The sequence below is a fragment of the Anopheles maculipalpis genome, chromosome 2RL, assembly GCF_943734695.1.
Source record: "Anopheles maculipalpis chromosome 2RL, idAnoMacuDA_375_x, whole genome shotgun sequence".
NCBI classification, from domain to species: Eukaryota; Metazoa; Arthropoda; class Insecta; order Diptera; family Culicidae; genus Anopheles; species Anopheles maculipalpis.
Window position 1 is genome coordinate 17,098,795 of NC_064871.1, and position 23,086 is coordinate 17,121,880.

The window sequence follows — 23,086 nt, forward strand, 5'->3', positions numbered from 1 at the left end:
TATATTTAATTGGCGGCCACTGTACGTGTTTTACGATAGCTTTCAAGGGCTGGAAATTTAAATGTAAGCCAAATGAGTAACAAACGTACACCATATAGTAGAGCAACGAGGGAATGAATTCATGCTACAGTTGCTGGAAGTACTTACTTTCAGTTAAACCTATGTATGAAGAACCTATCGGATGATCGCGTACCTCTCATGCAAAATGTTTTTTTTTTTCCAGTAGCAATATTCGTTCCTTTAAGATTACAGCTTTACCGGTTCATGTAGAAAAACAGTCGTCAGAGTAGTGGACGGCTTACTCACATGTCCGGTTGGGTTTAAAATCTCGCTCTGGTTCGTGCTTCCCGTACTACAGCGGACTTAAACTATTCAGCTGAAAGTTATTCAGAGTAGCAGAACGGTACCCATGGGTCGAGAGATGTCGCAAAAATAATCATGCAACTTGCAAAAACGAAGCACACGTACACGCTAGAGATAAGTAATTTAGTACAATAGTCTGATGGTTTATCAAAAAAACATTTTTACACCTGTCTTGCATAGCAAACGTTTGTGAGCGCTCGGTCGAAAAAAAAGGTTAACGTTGTAAACCTCGGATCCGATATCCGAGAGAATGGTTGAAAGACAGACATGATTTGTGAACAAGTAACAAACAAGCTAGGTTTATATAGTGTTGAACGAAGATAAGAGAAGCGATAGGAAAAAGATTGTATAAAATACTGATTTCTTCTTTTTTTTTTGATTTTTGACCGGGTTTCAATATGGCGCAGTACGAATAAAGCTGTTCGATGGCCAGACCAGAGTAAGTAGTGTTAATGTTAAATTTTAATTACGAACGAAACGAAGAAAATGTTACAAAATAGTAGAAAAATCTACAAAACTATTGCTGATTTCATTGAAATATTGGAAGAAAATTGTGACGAGACAAGAGGAGGGCGCGTTTATATTCTGTTCGCTGAGCATCGCACCGTGTAATACATTCATTTATTAAGCCATTGTTTTTTTTCCGTTACACTTTATCCCGATATTCGACAGGCGAGAGATATATGATGCATGAATAAGAAGAATATGCATAGAAGGAGATGAAAGCAATGATTTCCCTTCTCATTGTTTCGATGGCTATCCTTTCATCGGTTGAAGAACCACCAAATAATGCCAATAAGCGTGCGTTATATATATTTTCCACCCAATTCATATCAACTGTATGGGACGGAAAAGCATTTGCTCACTTGTGAAAGTATCCGGTGTCGAAAGGGCCTTTTTAAAAATTTCGTCCCATGTACAGGTTCGAATCGGCGGGAGCAGTCGGTTCAGTTGTCGGAAGCTCTACAAAACCAAGCTTCGCGTAGAACTGATACAGAAACCGATCGTTACGATTAATGCACACGTGCACACCGCCCGACGAACCGTAACAACGTAGCGCGGCCAAAAGTACCGTCACTACGCGCTTGCATACCGTTTCGTCCTCCAGGAAGTGTTCCTTCAAAATGCGACAGCACATCAGCGACGGATGTTTGGCGAGTACGGTAGCGGGATAGTCGTTTTGAAAGTTATGAAAATAGTGAATACTATCACGGACCATTTGGGAAGCTTTTCCCACTGCCGGCGGGGACGAACCATCTCCGGCAACGGTGCTGCCGCTGGCTGCCTGCTGATCCGGTGTTTGTGCAAGTAATACTTCGGGATACTTTAAGCACATCTCCGGTATCCAGCAATGTTCCATGTTGCGGATAAACGTTTTCGTGTCCAGTGCTGCACACGCGTAACCTACAATCTGCTCGTTGTGATCCTCGATCACCATACAAAATTCGGGTGCCATCGTAAGGAATGGCCCCAGGTATCGGTCCGCTATCAGATGTGCGAGCGTACTTTCCGTCGGACGGTCCTCCAGCACATCGCCATCGTGTGCCGTACGTTGGCAGATATCGTACAGCGTGGCCTCGTCACTGAACGTATACGGGCGTATCGTGTACAGACGAACGGAAGACGTTTCGGGCGTTTTGTACAGGAACAGATCGTTGGCCGCATCGAGCGGAATCAGTCGTTGAAGATCGGCTACCAGTCCACCACGAAATATCCACGGTTCCTGATCGCCAGACATGAACGTTTCCTTCCATCCTTTGCTGAACCCTTTGAATATACAGGAATCAACAAATAAATCAACAAATTTACACACTCACACTCGCAGCAGTACAACTACAGTATACTTACAATTGTAACCGCCCTGGTTAAAGGAGTTAATGTTGGGCGGAAAGTTGCCCAACGATAGCCACTTGACGAAAGCGCTCAACAGCGACAGCACGCTAGCAATGTCCCAAACGTACGAAAAGAGGTCGTAGCACAGCTCCTTGTTTGCACAGCGAGCAACCTTTTTCGTTAGCGCGAAAATACTTTGACAGAGTGTTTGAAAAGATTCCGACCGTCGAAGCCATTCCTGGGCGTCGTACTTGGTCACCGTTGGTCCGTTGGATGGCGGTTCGGTTATATCTTCGCCCGCTGGCGGTACGGTAGAACCGTCCGACGTTACACCGCCAAGACTGCTTCCACTGGCGGTGCTCGGTGTGCGTTGCTTGCCGACCCGGTTGTTGGTGGTACGCTGGGCACAGAGCACGTAGGCGTTGTTCCGTAGCCAGTAAAATTCGCTCAACAGCTGCAACGCTTTCGAACCGTGCTCAAACGGCAGATAGAATAAATCGCACAGCAGCATTATGTCTACGGCGGTTATCTGTTTCTCGTGGCCATTTCTGAGGGGCGTTAGTGGAAAGGAGTTATTAGTATCGATTCTCTTCTCTACCCAAAGTTTCAATTCCTTACTTGTCTTCAGCCATTTCCAGCGATGTGTCGGAGCTTTCAACCTGCATTGTTCCGGAACATGTCTTGAAAGGGGTAAAAATAACCATTTATTAGTTGACCATTTGCAATTCGCTGCTCTACTCATACTACAACACTCCTTACCGACGTTGTTTCCGACATCACAATATCATCAAAGTGACTCTTCAGCTGATGCCTGGGAGAGGTTAAGTTGCTACCACACTCCATCGGTTCCGGTACCGGAACAGTCCCGATGGCAGGACTTGCCGTACTAAACACCACATCCGTCTTGCCGTCCTCTTCATCGACCATTTTACTGTCTAGCCCAGGTTGCTGGTTAACTGGCACTTGTTCGTCGCTTACCGTCATCTTATCATCCGGCTCTTCGCTCGCATCTACCATCTTGACCTCATTTTCATCGAGTTCCTGCATTTTTTCCTCCTCCACTCCCGAAACGCCATCCTCCTCTTCCGCAATCGTTTGGGGCAGTTCCGGTTGCGGTTGCTGTTCAGCCGTACCGTCGTGTATCACTGCATCCCCGTCCAGGGGAGGAACTGTACCGGTGGAAACTTCCTCCGCCGAGGAACCTTCCTCGTTCGAGCTAACTTTATCCATATCTACATTGCTAACCGGTTCGCTACAATCCGCAACCGTAACTTCTGGTTCGAGCGGTTTCATATTTAGCAGCGGCACCGGAATACTGGACAGTGGGATCGTTGGTGGAATGGCAATGTGGTTCACCGCGGCAGCGACCGGATTCGGGAGAGATTCGTTAGTAATCACCTTCGTAGCGGAAACCAGCGAGTTCATGATAGGATTGGGCAGTGATTCGGCCACATTCGTTACGGTGCTGCACACGTCGGCAAACAGCTGCAGCTGGGTAGTATTGACCTCCGGCATCGGCAGAACCGTGGCAGTGGTCGTGGTGGTTGTGCTGGTCGATGTTAACGTCATGCAGGTATTTACCGATGGTATGATCGGTATGATGGGCATTACCACTGGCGAAAACAAAATTAAAACGGATTAAAATTAACACTATTGTCAATGACCGCCTAGCTAGGTAAACTTTGCTCTAGAATTCCTTGGAATTCCTCTAGTTAGACTCGAAATTCGTTAGACAAAACGAAAACTCCTATACAAAATCTATGGCCTACCCGCATAGGCGATTGTAGAATACGTGTATTTTTTTTTTTTTTTTTGGAAAATTTTTTGGACATGACAGGAAACCGACCGAGGCGATGCACTTACTTGTCACAGCCGGCTGAGGTTTGGTGATAGGACCCCATGCTTCCTTCTCCTGGAAAAACTCCGGCAACCAGTTAGCGATCGCATTCTTAAGCGCCAATCGTGGATGGTACACGTTCTCCGACAGAAAGGCCGGCGCATCACCCTCACAAATGCCCTGCTCATTTTCCGTCTCAAGCTTAATGTCGGGCGACAGTGAGCTAGAAATTTTCGTGTCCACGCTACACTTGCTCCAGTACGCCAACGTTTGAATAGCGATGGCGTTGGCGTGAAACTCACAGTTCGGGTTCGTAACAACACCCCGGAGGAGTGGAATCAGTTCCGGTGACCTGCCACTGTACGGTCCAAGAAACACACGTTTCTGGTCGTAATCGTTCGCGTGCAGATTGTCCCATATGACTGGTGGCCTCTTCAGCACCTCTGTTATCTCCTCGATACATTCGACCGTTAGCACCTTGGAGATTACCTTCGGGCCGGTCCAGAGGATATCGATTGCTCGTACCAATTTCGATCCGAGCGTGTTCAGATACTCCGACTGCTTGACCGTTGGCGAGGCACGCGAACTACAGTACTCCGTCGGACAGAAGATAAACCGTGGGCAGTTTAGATGGTTAAAAATCTCGTTCGTCACCGATACCTGTGCGTGGGCGAAACTTTGAAACACTTCCTTGTCCGGCTTCGACATATCCGGCTCGATGTCGTCGAACAGTAATGCAAACGCTTTGCAGCCAAACTCCGACACTTGTTCGAGCTTTCGTTTTAGGATGCTGACCTCCTTCGCGCTGCTGTACGTGATGTCGAGACCGGGCGAAAGGGCGTAATAGAAATTGATGCCCTGCTCGTGTGCGGCCGTAATCAGCCCGGTCAAATGGTCCGCCTCCTCCACAGTGTACAGCTCGCGCCAGTACGCCCGATGCTTGTAATCGTCCTTCGGGGCGTAGATGTACGAGTCCATGCCCCACTGCTTCAGCTTGCGGAACAGATCCTTACGCTGTTCCGTTGTCCAAGGTCGTCCGTAGAAGCCTTCCACGACGCCGCAGATGAAGCCCTCCGCTGGGGTATGTATATTACCCGGCAATTTCTCCCCATCGGAGAGGCGTTCGTTGGGGCCGGTGCTGCTGCTGCTGTTCTCGTGCAGATTTACCTCCGGATGGGCAGGTTCCGTTGGCACATCCGTTGCCGTTTCTGCCATATCGCAATCAACCGAAAGATGGGCCACTGCTGTTTGCTTTTACTTTCACAAACGTTTTCGTCCAAGTAGCCTCTGCGTTCGTTCGACGGACAGTCTCTTCTCAGCACGAAATGTTCCGGTTTTGCTTATGATCATCCGATGCACAGCACGGCAATATCGCTCACTTACTTATCTAGCAATAATATCTTTACACTTGCACACACACACCGCACTTTATCAGCCTTGAAATGGAAGAAATTAAATTACACTTAAACAGCAATTAACTTATTTTACGCTATTTTTATGTAAAAATTTTCCGAAACACCGAATCTGCTACAGCTCCCTGTGACGTTTGACGCAGAGTGCTCCTTTGTTTTGACAGGTTTCCTTGCTGAACACCCACACATACACACACGCGCATTTCACTTTCCACTACTGCACTGACAGTCAACCATGTCAACAATCGAGCTGGAAAAGCAAAGTTCCTCCGCCGGTCCGGTTTTTGATGGCCAAAGCCGGCAAAAAGGCACCTCGTTGTCGGGGAAAATTCTTATCGGAGTAACCGGTACGTCATACCGGTGTTTGTGTTAGCAAAAGTGTTCACACTAATGTATTCCTTTCGCGCACACTTCCAGGTGGTATCGCGGTTGGTCTTTCCATCGTCTGCTATCCGTTCGTAGCTCCGGCACTACGACGCCACTGTTTACCATTTGTTCCGGCCACCCCGAACCAAATCCGTAATGTGCTTTCTTTCGTAAAACCTTCGGCGGGCGGAAGCAGATTGCTGGACATCGGATCCGGCGATGGTCGAATTGTGATTGCGGCGGCACGTTCACTTCCTTCGGTCAAGGCGGACGGAGTGGAACTTAACCCGTGGCTCGTTTACTACTCACGACTGGCCGCGTTACGGAATGGAGTGTTTAGTAGAACCAGTTTCTTCCGGAAAGATCTGTGGAAGTTTAGTCTAGCCCCGTACGATCATATCGTGATATTTGGCGTAGAGCAAATGGTGAGACATGGTTGTTTGTTGACATTCGGTATGGGTCTATCAAGCGTATCATCTCTGTTTTTCCAGATGGAGGATTTGGAAAAGAAAATCCTTTCAGAAGCAGCACCGGGCACTACTGTAATTGCTTGCCGTTTTCCATTTCCCTCGCTAAAGACGGTGGATCGGATAGAGGAGGGCATTGATTCGGTATGGTTATATCGACCGGTTGCCAGCAACAAAGACCAATCAAAGAGTAGCTAACCGGCCGGTTTGGTGTTCTCTCGTTAGTCAATTATATTTAGTCTTTGTTAGTTTTATTTTTTTAAAGTACAAGCACAGTTGATATAAACCTTGAAATATATTTGTCTTACGTTATGTTAAATGCCCCATAAAAAAATAATACCGAAAAATTCAATGTCTGAAATCCAATTTACCCCGATGGCCACAAAAAAATGGAAAATGTGGAAGTTGAAAAAATAAGAGTCTAGAATAATCAACGTGAAGACCAATCCTACGATCTGAGTTTAGTTTGGCATTTACTCTACCGGTACTTCGACGTTAATTTCCTCCCGACATTGATGCCATTCGTGCAGATCGATGCCAAGCTGAGATTTCATCACCTTCAACGTATTGCCTATAATCTGTTTGTGGTAAACCTGTCGTATGTTGAATCCAATTTTAAGATAAATTTCCCGCACATCCTGATCACATTCCGAAGTGACCGTTTCGATAGCATACAGTTGACTGTCCGAAGCGTGCTGTAATACCCGCAGAATTAGGAACTCGGTCACCGGTGATAGCCCATACTTTGGGCTAACAGCTAACCGTGTAATAAACCCCGCATTGTCCATTGCCAGATGGTTACGGCAACTAATTGTGCCGATTATGTTCTTCCGCATCTTTCCCAACTCCTGCTGCTCCTCAGACCCCGGTCGGTCGGTATAGCATCGTTTGACGTTGGCGGCCTGCTGCTTCGCGTTCGTTGCCAGCAGTGGTTCGTAAATTTCTGCCACCCAGCATAATTTGTTTGGACGCAGAGCGAGTTCGGTAGATTTGTTGTAGTAGCTACCATACACGGTAAACCATATCAGCACTATGACGCACGGTATGGCCAATGCGCACATATAGAGGGGAATACCGAAGAAGATAAACATCAGTGCCCAACCGAGCACGATCAGCTGCAGGGTGATCTGGAAAGTGGAATCATGCTGGGTAACGAGAAGGACGCAGCACAGAATTGCGATAGTTACCTCTCTGAATAAACACGAAACAAACGCTTCCCAAGCGCCGGACATCACGAACTCTCGTATAAGCCGCTGTAACGCCACATTGTCTTGATTTTCATGCTTGCGAATCACGATGAACGGTTTCATCCGCGTTTTACGATCTTATTTCACCGGGCGTTAGAATTTACACCGCACCGTGGTACTGGCGAATGTTTGTTTGTGTTGCGACCTGACTGACAGCTTGCAGTAGGCAAAGTGACAGTGATTCCCGGTGAAAATACTCTGTGAGTTGATCGATCGGTTTGATTTGAATTTCAACCTACGACTGTTGTTTTGATAATGCAAGAATACATTTTTTTTATTTATAAATTATATTTCATTCATAACGATGATAATTTATCAATCTATTAATTTAATTTCATAGCAAATCAATAAGCTACAGTAGTCGATCAAAGCACTGCTGTCCAGTACCAATATTGAATGAGTTCTCGCACAACACACAGAGACTTCCTGAGGGCAACGAACGATAAACCAACATTATGGACAAATGCAGGACATTTATTTAGTCTCTAAAATTAGCCTCTGTTGGAAAATAAAGCCAAAAAAGGAGTCGAATAAACCGTTAATAAACCAAATATGATCGCTTTGCTCGATGTATCGTTTAATAACTCTCATTCTGAACAAATGCGCACCAAAGTAAAAGACATCCTTAGAATTAAAATCAACACAATCCTCTAGATCCCTGTTTGTGTGTATTTTTGTTTTAAAAAAAACGTGGAATCCGCATGAACAATTGTTTTTTTTTGCATTTCTTTTTTCGACTATTGCGTTTCTATTTTCTTCTATTTTAGTTTCATTTTCACAAATCCAACGAAAGAAGGACATAAAAATATGCGGTTTCGGCAAAGAAAGTAAAGTTGCCCACACAAGCATCACTATTGCATTTGGGAGGATTTTGGATGGTGCTGCTGAGTAAGTAGCTGGTCTCACTCTTCTCCCCACACTTTTCCCCTGCTGCTCCGCAGGACAAATACTTGGTGAAAGTGTTCCGTTCCGTTCTTGGCTACCCTACCGTTGGTACCCGGTGGCATACGGAGAGAGAGAAAGAGAGAGCGAGCAGGGGGATGCTTAAGTGATGAACGAAGAGTGGTGATCCGGAATTGGGAGCGGAGGCGGAGAGACCGTACAAAACTTCGTTAATGTGCAACGAGGCACACACTTGCTAACCTTTCGCGGATGGCTGGATGAATCATCAGTGTTAGTTTGCTTTAATTTCGGGCCCATTTTTCTGCTTTTGTGAAGGTTTGTCCGCCAGCGCCTGTTTGCCGAGCGTCTGTTCACTGGTCATTACGCACCGAGAGCTACCACTATCCGTTACCGTAGTCTGGGTGTTGTCCGCATTGGACGACTGAGTCGTTGTCAGTGTCGTGATAGGGGTTGCCGCCACATCGGCAAATACCACCGCCAACGGGTACCGTTTCTGGCAAAGCGTTTTGAACGCCTTCAGCTGTTTGTCGCACTGACCAAAGTATCCGGATTTGAGCAACAGGTATTGGTTTGTTGCTTTCTGCAAAAAAAAAAAAGCGGTAAAGAAATGGGAACGAACAATAACACACAATGAATTGTGAAGGCCCACATCACCAACGGATACTTACTTCCAAAGGAATCTTCTGGTTTAGCAACACTGACGAAGTGATGGTGATCGCTTCATCGCGTCGCTTCTCGTCCAGCGTGTACATGATCTTTGCTGCTTCGTACACAGCTTCGCAATTATCGCGGTTCGCTGCTAGATAGGCATCGTTTAGCGCAATTGCGTTCGGATGACCGTGGAACAGATTTTCTCGCTCTCGGTCGATCACGATACGAACGCTCGGATCGACCGGATTGTCCGTGGAGACGAGACGCTGCTCGAGCGCCCGATAGAACCGGACGATGCAGCTGTGCAAGATCGCATTGTTGGCGTCCAGTTGTCGTGCGCGCTTGAGTGACTGTAGCATCAGCAGCAGCTTGTTACGGCGCAGATAAATCTCGAACGCCATCAGATGCGTTTCGATATTGTCTTTGGCCAGCTGTTGCAATGGCTTCAGAAATTCGATCGCCTTTTCGAGCGGATCGTCCGGACGGGCCAGCTTTTCCGGTATTAGCTCATCCAGCTGTGGTGCCTCGGGATCACCGTCCTGGTAAAGCTGCTTCCGGCAATACTGCTCCTTCTTCTGGTTTTCCTTCGATTGAGCATTCTCCTGTTCGGCCTTCTTCTTCTGAGCCTTCCGCTGCTTGTTACGCAGCTTTTTCAGCTCCGGTGCTGGCAAGTTTTCTTTGGAAATAAGGGGAAAAAACAATACTATTAGCATGAGTTTCTTACTTTTTGCACTTTACATGTTTCCTTACCTATATCTAATTCTTCGACGGCAGACTCGGCGGCCAAAGGTTTATCGAACAAACGCAGGTAAACCTACGGAGGATAAAGTAGATATAATTTATTTATTTATTTCTCTAGCTGGCATCGTCCAAGACGGATCGAACCCAACAATAATATAACGCCTTCAAAAAAAGAAGGTCTCGGATTTCAGAGGCCATTCTGGTAAAGAAACACAGAAGGGATCTATTTGCTTTGTTTACGACAAAGTTAACATGTTCGTTTTACGACAGTTCTTCGTCCAGCCAAACTTCCAGATCCTTCACGGAGATAACTCTGTTAATATTATAACCAAAATTGTCCCCCACTAGGAGAACGACCAAGAGAGACGATACAACATTTAGCGGGTCATAACACCAATCCATTATAGGCACACCAAATAAATAATTTGTCAAGATAGTGTTGCACAGTTTTTACAGTCATAAGCCGAAGCCACAGGAATGAATATTGGAAAATGCGTTTCAGAATGGGAATACAGAAAGTGAAATACGCTTTTCCTAACCCGAAAACAGCTTACAGCACTACCAATCTCTTCAAGCCTTACCTCAATTGCACATTTTGCCGCCTTGAAGTAGAACGGATGTCTCCGCAAAACGTCCTCCAGCCGCAGCAGCCCGACGTAAGAGCGTAACGTCATCTTTCGCATACAGTACGTGTGGAAATCGAACTGATCCTCAATAATCTCAGCAAAGTGTCGATCAATCTCGTGACATTTCTTCAACGCGTCGCCCCACTTTTCCAGCCGCTGGTACGCGAGCGCACATTCCGTCTGGAACCACATGCACTGCATTTCGTTGAGATTTTCCATCGCCGATACACCTTCGCGGGTAAACTTGGCGCATATCTCTTCCGCCTCCTTGATTTGATTGGCACGTAGCATATACTTGGCGCACTTGGAGTTGATGTACCGATCCGCCGTGTCAAGACTCTGTGCCTCGTCCAGCCACTTTACCGCTTCCAGCACGTCGCCCGCATGCTTGTAGATCCGGCCCTTCGTCACAAACAGTTCGATCAGCGTGGGCGTATGTTCGATGGCGGCATTAATAAAGTCTAACGCCTTTTCCGACTCGCGCAAGCAATCGTAATGTTGAGCGAGGTAGTACATCGTCCAGAGCAGTGCCGATGCCGGCTCTTTCCGCACGTCCGGATTGGCAGCGTCTTCCGCAGAGAAGTAACCGCTGCTAATTAAATTTTGATAATAGCACTCTACCAGTGCACCGATTGTTTTCACCTTCTCCGTGTCCCGGTACAGCGAGCGCAGGTTGACAAACAGTGGCGGAACCCCTTTCCGCAGGTTCCTTCTCAAATGCTCATCCACCAGCGTCTTGAACGTGTCCCCGGTAGCGATATCGAGTGGCAGCCGCCGGGCACAGAACGATTGCGGATACTCGTCCTTCATCGCACGGTACGCTTCGATCAACTCATCCACCTCCGTTAGCTTGCGCGCCTCCATCAGCTTCCGGTAGTACTCCGTATTGTCCGGATTTCGTTCGATCAGCTCTTTGTAGATGGAGACCGCATCCTCATGCCGTCCAAGCTTAAGGCACAGTGCACCCATCGATTCTTGCACGGCCAGCTTGTCCAGTATCTGGGCGCCGCAGTCCTTCAGATGCTGCAGTGCCTGCTCGTAATTACCGGCCTCCTGTATGACGTTGTTCTGGTACAGCAACAGTTCGCTATGCTTGTAGTCGTACGTGTCCATCGTTTGTGACGAAAGGAACGTTTCCAGTATGTTCATCGCGGTTTCGTAGTCTCCGAGCAGATGGTAACTCATCGCAAAGCCAATCCAGCTGGCGTGCTGGGACGGTCGCAACTTGAACAGCTGGTGGCGCGTTTCCCGGTAACCCTCCAGATCGCGCATCTGTATCTGCAGCAGTGACAGATCGCGCAATATTTGAATGTTGTCCTTCTCCCATTTGAGCGCGTTCCGGTAGCACTTGATCGCTTCATCGTACTTCTTGTCCGAACGCTGCAGCAGCCCGTACACATGCCAGCAGACGTGCGATTTCAGATCGTTCCGGAGCCCGCGGCGCACGTGTTCGTACGCTTCATCCTTGCGTCCGAGGCAGTTGAGCGTTAAACCCTTCATGGCCAGTGTTTCGCCATGCTCGGTAAACTTCGGGTTGGAGAGTATCTGTTTGGCCAGCTTCAGACCATTTTTGTATTGTTTCATTTCGTAACATTTCTGAAAGAATACAAAGGAGAGTGGATCAGTATTCACGCATTTTAGACATCCCATTGCAAGCGCACTCCCACATCCGGAACTTGGTTCCGATTCCGGTCAAAATTGGGCTTTTAAATATTTCCCATATTCAGTGCTGGTTTGACAGCCGACACCAAGGTTGAGGTTATGTACGCAAATACAGCACCGTGCAGCGACACAAAACAAAACTTCCGAAAAAATTGTCACTTAAAAAAGAATGTTTCACTACGTAGAATTGTGAATTGTTGTGGTATAGGTTTTTTTTTGTGTTTAAGTTCCACTCTTTAAAAGGAAATAACCACACAAAGTTCGCGGTTTTGCCGCAGCAAGTTGAAGTTCACTCTTCATGTGTTTTTGTCTCGTTCTCGCTGATTTGAAGAATGCCGAGCACACTCACATACTCTACTGCTGTCGCATTCACACACCGATTACGGTGGACGGTGGTCACTTTGATTTGTTCCTCGTTTGGCAAAATGCAGCACGGCACGGCACTAATTATTGCGCACCATCTAATCTTGCTTCCCGCCAACACTTACCAGTATCTTCCGGAACACGGCACTTTCCTTCGGTGGCAAAGGGTCACTGGAAGGCATTTTGCGGTGTGTGTTTTCTGTCGTGTTCGTTCCGTCCGACAAATCCGTTCAACTAAATGAATCCAAAACACGGGGGGAAGAATCACGGGAAGGAGAAGGCGTAGAACGAAGTGCACGTAGAAGCAGTAGCCTAAACTCGTCGACCGTTTCGCACGTTTTCTGTTGGGGGAAGCATAAGCAAAAGGTATCAGCGATGAGACCGTTTGCAGTGGATCGCCGTAGCAAGGGCTCTAGCACCTCGTCGTCGTCGCTGTGCTAGGAGTTTTGCAATCGTTCTGACAGAAGCAGACGACCCTCGCCTACCGACGACGTCTTGGTACGCACACAGCACCAGAACGTGAGTAGCTGATTGCATTAATTTGCAAGCAGCGGGTGGGTATGTGTGATTACACTGGTCACTTGCTAGCCAGAATTGTTTCCGTTTTGCTTACGAGTGTATTAAATTCTACTGCATTTAAATATGCACGCACCTGTATCATCCAACCGTTCCGAAAATATCGTGATAATAATGATAATAATAACGTGGTAACAATAAGAAAAACTGCAGCTAAGAAAAAACGGTAAAAACGATAATCGTAATGTCAATATGAGTATACTCGCGAGTTGAGAGGCCAGAGCAGACAGCTCTTTTATAAATTGCTTTCTTTTCTATATTACAATGAATTTGTATTGAAGTAGTTTTATAAAATTATGAATTAAAAATTTTACATATAATCTGTCAAATAACGAGCGAATCGGCCCATTTTTAGAATGAAGGAATGTAAATACACTGCAAACGATCGTTTAATTTGCCGTACGAGGACTGCAATCGACCCGACTGTCATCTGTTTGTCATATTGCGTTGTTGAAGATAAACATTGCGAAGGTTCTGAAAATAATCAAAGCATTGGCTTCCGATAATCGTGATATGTTGGGTTGATAGACGTACCAAACTCGCATGATAAGTGTTTTACCTTTGACCCGATCGTTCGCACGTGTTTAAGCACACGCAATATGTCGTCCGTTCTAACCGAATTACAATCGCTGTTCGAACGGTACGTGAAATGGGTGTCGAGCAATCCGTCCCAACTGGCCGACGTTGAACTGACGGCCAAGTGGCTTTCGTACTTTCTGGCTGGTATGTACACACTGCTTAACACTCTTTGCAAACTCTAACCGATTTTGATAACTGTTGTAGGAAAAATCAACAATTCCTCCGCCGTGTCTGAGCTGGTCTATTCGCTATCGAACTTGTTGGTGTTTTTCAACGATCGGATAATAGAAAAAGCTAGCAGAAGGGCAACTGATGCCACGACGGAACCCTTGGAACGACGAGTAAAGGTACTGCTAACAACACTGGAGTACTGTGAAGTGTTTATCGAACTTTCTGCACAACAAATTTGGGGTACCAGAGGTCGATGGCTGTTTATTGCAATTATACAAACCATAAAGTAAGATATATACGGGGGAAGAAAGCTTTTAGCAGCACAATTGTAAGAAGCATTTATTGATTTACCCCTATTTACAGATGTATAGGTCGCCTTTTCCTAACGTTGTACTGTCGAAATACCAAAATTGTACGCAACCCACCGATACCGTCGTTGAACCGCAAAACGTTAGAGGAGCTACCACATTCACCCGACAATGCTTCCTTCCGTGATAATCTTGCCAGCGAAAGTTCCGGTATCGTACTGAAACGTTCTGGGCGCGTATTGCGAAAGGTCAACTGTTCACCGTCGCTAACATCGAGAACCTGGAAACCGCCTACGATCGGTGGAAGCCAACCAAACCAACCGACGGAATACGGTGGAAAGTTGCTCGTGTCAGCGGAGGCGCTCTATATTGCCAAACCACTTATCCATCTGGCTTGCATGAGGAAGTTTGGAACGAAAAGTTGGACAAGCTACCTGCTAGCTCTAGCACTGGACAGTGCAAGCCTTCGCCTGTACTATAAGAATCGTGAAGTATTGTCCAAGGAGCAGCGTGTCGAACTGTCGCGAAGGTGCGTATCGATGTTGCTGTACCTGATGCGATCACCGTTCTACGATCGATACACACACGACAAGATAGCGAACGTGCTGAATGGCATCGGCAACAATGTGCCACTGACGGGTACGATTGCACGGCTTATCCTTTCCTACATTCCACACTGGCAGGAAACCTATTTTTATATGTGGTCGACTTAAGGACTCCTTCTCCTATTTGGGAGCATTGCATGTATTGATTTAAAGCGCAATGGTTAATGTATAAGGGTTGTTATGGGTTTGGAGTGCAGGGGATCACTTTTATCACACACCATATTGAATAAACGTTTTCTACCAATTGAACTGTTATGTCTGAAGTATGTGTTTGGGGCCTTTTTTTACTTTGTGGAAAATATCGCGGTCCCTTCCTTACCACCGTCCACCACTGGAGTGCATTGGATGATTGAGATCAATTCAGATCAATTTATACCGTCCGTAACGTAGACCTATTAGGGTCTAATGCCTCACATCCAGCAGCAGCATTGCATGTATTCATTCTATCTAGGCTTTAGAAAAAGAAGCAAAAGCAAACACTTTAGTGGTTACAAAATCGGGCACTACGAAACACTACGAGGACAAACAGCAAAAACAGGGCGACGGCAAAATTGAGCAATCACTTCGTACAAACGATGCATCAAGGCAGCAAGTGGTCGTTGCATTATGATTTTCATTCTCAAGAGGATCTTCGTTTATGATGGTGGATGATGGTTTTGATTTGATTAATGATGTCTGACTATCGAGATAATGCTTCCTGTTGTTATGCTGCCTGCATCTGAAGTGTGTGTGCCAACTAGTGGTGGGATCTCCGGAGTGGATCAGTGTGAATTCAGAGTTAATTCTCGAGTTTACTCCGGAGTTAGATCAGTAGTTAACTCTGCAATAATCAGGAGTTAAATCTGGATTCTCCGATATTAACTGCGGAGTTCACTGCGGCACCAAACCTTTCACCAACTATCCTCCTCCCCCGGTCGTTCAACGATGCAGAGTTTCTCCGGAGTATACCTCGGAATGTCTCAGATTCGGAATAATCCGTGCAAAAACGACCCATCACTTTTGCTAACTGATGCTACCAGCGCCAGGAAATAACGGGAATTTACCTAAAACTTTCCATAAGCTCACCCGCCGGCATAATAAAAAAGTAAAATTATTTAACATCCACCGAAAACAACAGGCAGAAGAGGGTGATCGTGTTTTCTGCTGAGCTTTAGAAATGTGCATTTCCCACCTAGTTGCAGCTGGCCGGTGTTGCAATCCACCGTTTGCCTGACCGATGCACTTTTCGTCGGCACCACCAAGTGTCCAACCGTGTGCTCCACTTTTCCTTGAATGGGGTGGTAGGAGAGGGGGGGGGGAAAGGGGGCACTTTGGGGAAGCTTTTGAATGGGTGGTACTGGTTGGTGGTGGCGGTTTCAATGAAAATTGTGTAGAGTAACGCTTTTCTCGCTTACTCCTTGCCAGCGTAATGAGTCATTTTGTTGGTTGGAAGTGCATCAAACAAGTGCATCGCATTTTTTTTCTCCTTCCCTGTGACCTAATTTTGAACCATTTTTTTCTGTGGCACCCTCGGTGCCGATGTAGTAGTATGTACAATAGGTTAAACATTTTTTTTTTCTTAGCTAGGATGCCTAAACAATTGCATCTAACTCAATCACATTTCTTCACGATCTTTTTACCAAATAACCATGCCCACATTTCGGCAATCGATAGGCGTCGGACAAACGGACCGAAAGATTTAAATTTGCAACCTTCATTTGTCGTACGGCGCACGCAATTATGCACGCAAACCACACGAAACATATCTGGCCAGATAGCGCAAGGAGGTATTGGGGTTTGGAGAAAGAGTTGACCGCAGAACCGCCGCTTTGGTTCCAGTTGCGTACAGTGCACCGTACCAGCCGGTTCGTGAAATGCACCGGGAATGGGTAGCGGTATAAAATTGCCATGACCGGCACAGGTGGTAATTAGGAAATAGCCGGATTTCGTTTTAAATTTTGGTAGCGTGTGCCTGGCTCCACAAAAAGCAAATTTAGTTCTATTGCATTTGGCGCGAAGGCCACACGCAGTTGGTACGCTTGTTGGGCATTTGGCAAATGCCTAATATGTTCGATAAACCGTTTACTAGGTTTGTAGGTGGAGGTCAAATTTTATGTTATCAGTGATTTAATTGTTGTCACATTTTAGGATCGTGAGTCTACGTGAACTACGTGGGGACAGGTTCAGATGGGATTTGAAGTTAGGTCCTACGTCGAGTGTTTAATTAATATATTAAATCAAGCAGAATGCCATTTAAAACTCCTTCTCGGCTTTTTACTACTGATTTCACCTTAAAGTTCACTGACACTAAGCTCCAAGCCGGAAGCAGGAAGTATACGACAACTTGTTTAGACAAGTAATGCGAGTCGCTAACACAACTCCCAAACTGCTGATCAAAAGCTTCCGTATAACTAAGAAATAAAAAATCAAGGCAGTTACTTTAAATATTTGGAAGGTTTAACACTGTTAGACAAATTCATTATACTCTAAAAACTCATCTCCACAAAACGTCTATCTAGCTCAAGTCACCTGTGGCAGGGATCGATCTCCAACTCCAAAGCATTCCCTCACCACAAAAGACAACTCGTGTGTGTATGTGCTTAACCTGTTCCGCAGTGGCATTCTTCGTGCAGCAGGACCTTGGACCGAACGCAGCTTTTCTCCTCATAAAACCTTCAATGGGAGCTCCCACCTTAGTCGTACCACAGAAAAAAAATAGAGCCTGGCCTTTCTCCATCTGATGAAACACAATGAAAAGCGAACCAGATCAGATTTCTTGCAGAAAATTGTATACCTCCGCCACATACCGAACGCCAATGCCAACGGTCGTCGGATGCAGGACCAAACCTTAGTTTTGATGTTGTACAAGTTTTTGTGGCCTCATCTTGCTCAATCTCTCACAAGACTGTGTTTGTTTGTTAATTTCGTGCCCGGTAAACAAATTCTCTGCTCCGTTAGGTGAGCCATTTTTGTGTGTACCAGTAGAATTCGAATTTGAATGCGAAAGTAAGTGAATGGCATCGGCCATTCGGCCAAAAACTAAAAGTAACCTTGCAACTGTGAAACGGCGGTACATGTGGCAGGCGGTTTGACGGGCACCCACGACACCAGGGTAACAAACCGTACGGGGATAACGCCGACCGTACGTTACAGATTTTGTGAGCTACGCGCGCAGCCATCTTGAGGCTGTTACGAAACAACTTATGGCCTATTTCTGGTTACATGGACTTGGACTTGAGTTGACTACCGCTAGTACTACTGGTGGATGGAGTTTCTTTAACACACTCCCGTACTATCCGGAAGAGGGACTGAGTTCAACAATTTCAAAAATCACCCACGATTTGGTGCGATTTCTTCAGCTGGCGAAGCTTCCAATGGCAAAAACTCTTGTGACTATTTGTGTTCTCCCAGACCGAAATCGGCCAGCAAAACGAACCCTTTTCCAGCCCCGGATTCAATGCCAATCGGTAGCCCCAACTGGTTTACTGGTTCGAGGGGAGGATAAAAAAAAACAACCGTACCGGCCAGACCACAGAATGTTGGCCAGCTTTTGGTAACGGCTGTCTGTGATGACTATTATGTGCCTCACAAGCAGCAATAGTTCGGTTTTGCTTTCCACATTCAATAATGGAGGACTAATTTTGCACCACCCCAGGTAGAGCCAGAGTAAGGGTACCACACTACTTGTGGGTGTGTCTTGGCGGAGATCACTGCTGATCGGCCGAACCTTTCCCCTTGCGCTTAAGGGGCGTTAAAATTAAATTTATTTTATTCTTCTATTAGGCCTGTTGCATAATTTCATTTGAGGGTCGCTTTGAGAGAAACGGGTTAGGTAGAAGATCACGATGAGGCTTCAATTGCCGCAAGAAGCTTCCTGCTTGTACTACTAGCAACATTTTTAACGACATCAGTCAGTTGAGTGACTTTTGCTCAGCCGGCAAAAAACAGCTGTTGAAAGACTCTCGGCGGGGAACGAGCGCGCGAAACCAACAACCGAAAAAGCCTTACCAACCTTAGCGTTTTCGCGCGTCGTCCACCTCGCTGCGGGCATTTCGATTTCAGTCCGTACACCACCCCCTTAACGCGAACCACAACAACGAAACCACCCTCCGACCGACGTGTCCTTCAGCGTGCATAAACGGGGAGGGAAGTATGCCGTGCGTGTGTCGCCACCGTCGTGTGCCTCGCGCCCGCCTTTGACGATCGACGACGACGATGCATAAGTGTCTTCAGCGACTACCCTTTCAGTCGATCGAGTGCAACACACCAAGCAACATCCAACACACACCGTGGTGCAGTGGCCGTCCAGGTGTCATCGGGTTGACGATCGCCACTGTTAAAGTTTTCCCCTCGGACGACGATGATGTTACCTGATCGTGTCCACAACCCCGATTGTACGATTACCTCCGGTGATCGTTCTAACAAGTGCGTAAAGTGTACGTGATTCACACCAGTGGCCAGACCAGCGACGAAGAGCGTGTGCGTAAGCTCTAACGGGTGGCGAAGAAGTTCTTACCAAGGTGCTGGGTTCGTGATGGGTGTGGGAAGCTGTGCGGGGAAGCTAAATTTACGCGGACCGCGACCACGGAAAGCTGCGCGATCGGTGCGCGAGTACGGTGTGTATGTGTCGGTGGTTCTTTGCAAGCGCGCGCGTGTGTGAGTGTGCGTTCGTGGGGAGCTCAGTTTCCCTTTCGGCGTGGAGCGAGAACACGTTCTGGTGTGTTGCAGTGCGCGAGTTGCTGTTGATTGGTGCTGATCGGCGTTCATCTCGGTCGTCGGGTGGAAAGCTGTCTGTGCTGTAGGAGGAGTTCACCCACAGCCTGTTATCGTAAGGTATCGTAAGCCAGCGTGTTTTAATGTGTGCGATAACGTGAGCGAAGGGCACTGCATTTTAACTGTTGCAGTGCACGTGTTGAAGATGGTAGTGATAGCAAGTGTCTGGTAATGTCTAGGTGCTTGTGGATAGCTTAGCTGAACCACAAACAACGGTTACTTGTGGGTTCTCTCAAATGAAACATAATTCTACAGGCCGTGTATCAAACAACGATTGTAACAATTACGTTGCGCCGTTTGTTAACCCGTGTTTTTCGATCAACATGACTATTATAAAATTACGTCATTAATGAGTTTGTTTGGTTATGGCCATGTCAACAATCATATCACCGTGTGTAGTTTTTGCAGTTCCTCGCTGATACTTTTATTTAAATCCTGCGTTTAATTCACCCGTTTCCGAATGAGAACAAAACGTTATTCGTATTTTAAAATGTGTTAATTGCAAAAAGCGAGAAAAAATCTTCACAATATCGCAAAATATCGTACAGAGGTGCCTAATGAGTCCTCACATTCTAATCAGCCCCGTTCACACTATCCACAGAAAAATTGGCGCTTCCAAATCCTGTTGTGACGTAATGAAAAAAAGATAAAAATCTTTAAGTGCACGGTTTAGCAATGGTGGTGATACGAGACGTGTAATACTGTCCCACTAGGTCACTGCGGGAAGCTACAGGTTTTTTTTTTTTCGGTGAATGTTTTCCCTAGTGGTTTCGTGTTTCTCGCTCCTGTTCACACAGGCCCAGTGCTACAAGTTGAGGGCTTTTTAAAGAAAAAAAAAACTATAAACGTAGCTGCTCATCGTGGCTTTTACGGCACAGAAAGGCTGTCCGACATATCGCCCGACCCGACCTGGAAGATGGTGGAATTAATTTAGCGTACTGTTAACTCATACTGGGCAACATAAACCGTCAACCGGACTTACGCACTTAAAGGGGTGCCGGCGAGTAAAGCGTCCGCAAAAGGTAAGTTTAAATGTTAGTGCGTCAAGGCAGACGATCGTGCGAGATGCGCTCAGTTAGGCCGTGAAGAAATCTAAAAATTCCGGCCCGTAATGTTAGGCTCAACTCTGCTAACGTGTGCATGAAAAAAGCGACTAAATCTGGTGGTCATCTGACCCTTCTAAAAGTGCCCACCTGCATCAGAGTAGACAAGGATATCAGTGCCGTACCCCGATTGAGTTTTTCAATTAGTTCCGCCGGATTAAAATAAAATTCCGGGTCACTTTGAAGAGAAGATAATCTAAATAATTTCTTGGTCTAAATTGTGGTTGAATTTATAAAAAAAACTTCTAGAAAATAGAAACTAGAAATTTTTAAACGAAACAGATGCAACTTGATTTGATAAAGAGTCTTTTTTCGCCTAATTTTATCAGACATCAGAAAAAAAGTCGCTTTTTTAATGCAGACACTAGAGTGTTAAGTTAGGCCACATTCATTCGACCCGAAGTAGCTATTCGATGAGAGATGGTATGTGTTTCAAGCGATACTCATAAAAGAGTGCTAAAAATAAAATCCACAGTTGGGAAAATCCCAACGTTTGAAAATTCTTGCTGCAGACTGGGAGGCCAATGACCCGCATAGAACGCGAACGAAGAAGTTTGGAAGATTTGGATGAAAAATCTTCGTGTGTTTGAAGCAGTAAGATCACCGATCACTTGTGCAAACGTTTTAATGCATTTTAACGTATTTTAAAGGGGTTCGATTCCCAGAATGGCATTGTACACTCACTGAGGATTATAACAAGCTTTAAACAATAGCCATTTTTTTACAATGCTCAATAGTTGAGATGAAAATCTCCCCTAACTGTATGCAACATACCACTATATGGTTGTAAAGAGTCCCAAAATGTTATGTGATTTCATTATATGGGTTGAAACTCTCTATTGCTACTTAAAGCCCGGTGAGTACCATTTCTTGTTAAATATAGAACACTCGAAACAGTGGAGTGATAAGATTTAATCTACATCCCTCCATATTATCCACCCCCCCCCCCCCCCTCATGCTGGAAAAACATGTTTGTCGTTCGAAGCAATCCATATCCACGTCCTTGGTGCAGAGCAAACCCGGATTTAAGCGCCACTTGAGCGTGGCTAGCTATCATTATTGGTTCGTACAAAACAAGCAAAATAATCGACCAGGAAACAAACATTGGAACTTTTATTTGCCAGCTGGACGCATCAGCGTATGTGCGATTCTTCAGGTCGACTTGTCGACGAGGTGTAAGGAATGTTGAGTCATTAATGCTTGTTTAATGAGCTTAATTTTTTACTCAATAATCGCAGAAGATGTATGGGAGTGTTGGTTAAAAAGTTTGCGAAACTAGACAAACATTCTACTTTGCAATCCTTGGCCTTTGTTTTTCCTTTTGACTTTATGCGGGAACAGAGAGATTCAATCACTAAAGACAATTATATTGCGTGATCAGGTAGAATGAGTACATACTTAGTAAATTTTGGGAGCAATAATCCATTGCCGGATCCAACCAACTATCTGTTTCATATAATACGGCGATTTTTCGCTGAGCTTAATGAGGATGATATTTGCAAGACGAAGCAACTTCGCATCCGACTTGATTGCGGAGTAAATTACGATTGGTAGCGTTTGGAGCCAACGTACACAGCAACGCACAGGTGCCTTAGAACATGGCGAATAAGTTTGGAATTAATGCGCCCCGATCGTCCAAAACCCCATTGTATCTTGCGTCCGGTGCAGAAGGTTCTTTCGAACGGTTCTTATCTTCCCATCGGACCGCATCGCCGGTACGGTCAGGAACACGAACAACCTGTGATGATATAATCTGCAGCCCGCTTACCTCTCTCGACAGGCGTTGGTTTGTGTCATGCTTAAATGCACGGTGCAGGTTTTGTTTGTTTGTGCGTTTTTTTTTTTTGCTGTTGTACCCCTCTAACGTCTCACTTAGCCGATCGATGGGAAGTCATGTAAATCGCCTGTGAGTACTGCTGGCGTCATTCAAGTGGCCAGAAGTGTGGCGAGCATGGTTCGCTACCGTAGTCGAGCCATCTTCACCAGCTTCACCCAAGTGGTTGAACACATAATGCCTCCCACCCCTTTGCCGGTCCATGCGGCGCCGTTAGTTGGTGAGGGGTGCGTAAGTCGATAGTTCCTCCTTTTTGTGGAGGATTACCAAATCACCCCTATAATGTGGCAGAAGAACACATCATACAGCTGCACCGGGTCATTCTTCAGTGGTGAGCGGGCAGGCAGGCTGAGGGAAGGAAAGCATTTACCGGTGCCGATGTATGAGGGTCGACGGTGGATTACGATGCAACACGGTAAGCTGATATGATGTTTGATGGGGATTGGCATTTCCTAGGCGCAAGGTGTGAATCGGGGGAGCAACACGGCCTAGGCGCAGATAGTAAGTTGCATTAAAAATGACAGCCACATTGTTTGGATGCCGCTTGCATGGGCATAATAATAAGGCCCGTGGTGAGACAAGGTTGTCGATAAAGTAGGTTAGGATGTTGTGCTGGTGGATTGTTCGATCGTGTGGTATACTTCAATTAAAATACTAACAGTATCATGCAACAGTTAGTGCGATCAT

At 46.1% G+C, this 23,086-nt stretch overlaps 5 protein-coding genes across 5 annotated transcripts in view; 2 read left to right on the forward strand and 3 right to left on the reverse strand.

Annotated features, from left to right (window-relative positions):
- Nucleotides 1-1,261: 1,261 nt before the first annotated feature.
- On the reverse strand, nt 1,262-5,284 carry LOC126556820 (protein O-GlcNAcase). Its single transcript, XM_050212338.1, has 5 exons — nt 4,060-5,284; nt 2,956-3,809; nt 2,815-2,876; nt 2,212-2,744; nt 1,262-2,130 (listed from the first exon to the last, which is right to left on the reverse strand). Exons 1-5 carry the CDS (start codon nt 5,246-5,248, stop codon nt 1,262-1,264), a joined length of 3,507 nt encoding a protein of 1,168 aa, XP_050068295.1. The 5' UTR covers nt 5,249-5,284.
- A 375-nt stretch (nt 5,285-5,659) lies between these two features.
- Nucleotides 5,660-6,476, forward strand: LOC126564855 (ATP synthase subunit C lysine N-methyltransferase). Its single transcript, XM_050221980.1, has 3 exons — nt 5,660-5,792; nt 5,863-6,236; nt 6,303-6,476. The coding sequence occupies exons 1-3, from the start codon at nt 5,681-5,683 to the stop codon at nt 6,474-6,476; spliced, it is 660 nt and encodes a 219-aa protein (XP_050077937.1). The 5' UTR covers nt 5,660-5,680.
- A 275-nt stretch (nt 6,477-6,751) lies between these two features.
- Nucleotides 6,752-23,086, reverse strand: part of LOC126558833 (uncharacterized) — a 284,233-nt gene continuing 267,898 nt past the window's right edge. Inside the window, exons 2-3 of the mRNA XM_050214908.1 lie at nt 7,466-7,591; nt 6,752-7,405 (exon numbers count right to left, since the gene is read on the reverse strand). Of these exons, the coding sequence (XP_050070865.1) occupies nt 6,752-7,405; nt 7,466-7,588 (777 nt within the window). The 5' untranslated portion in view covers nt 7,589-7,591. The remainder of the gene's footprint in view (nt 7,406-7,465; nt 7,592-23,086) is intronic.
- LOC126559715 (N-alpha-acetyltransferase 15, NatA auxiliary subunit) lies at nt 8,675-12,792 on the reverse strand. Its single transcript, XM_050215887.1, has 5 exons — nt 12,597-12,792; nt 10,402-12,042; nt 9,830-9,893; nt 9,097-9,755; nt 8,675-9,008 (listed from the first exon to the last, which is right to left on the reverse strand). The coding sequence occupies exons 1-5, from the start codon at nt 12,651-12,653 to the stop codon at nt 8,700-8,702; spliced, it is 2,730 nt and encodes a 909-aa protein (XP_050071844.1). The 5' UTR covers nt 12,654-12,792; the 3' UTR covers nt 8,675-8,699.
- LOC126558472 (peroxisomal membrane protein PEX16) lies at nt 13,477-14,822 on the forward strand. Its single transcript, XM_050214493.1, has 3 exons — nt 13,477-13,770; nt 13,831-14,083; nt 14,161-14,822. The coding sequence occupies exons 1-3, from the start codon at nt 13,647-13,649 to the stop codon at nt 14,816-14,818; spliced, it is 1,035 nt and encodes a 344-aa protein (XP_050070450.1). The 5' UTR covers nt 13,477-13,646; the 3' UTR covers nt 14,819-14,822.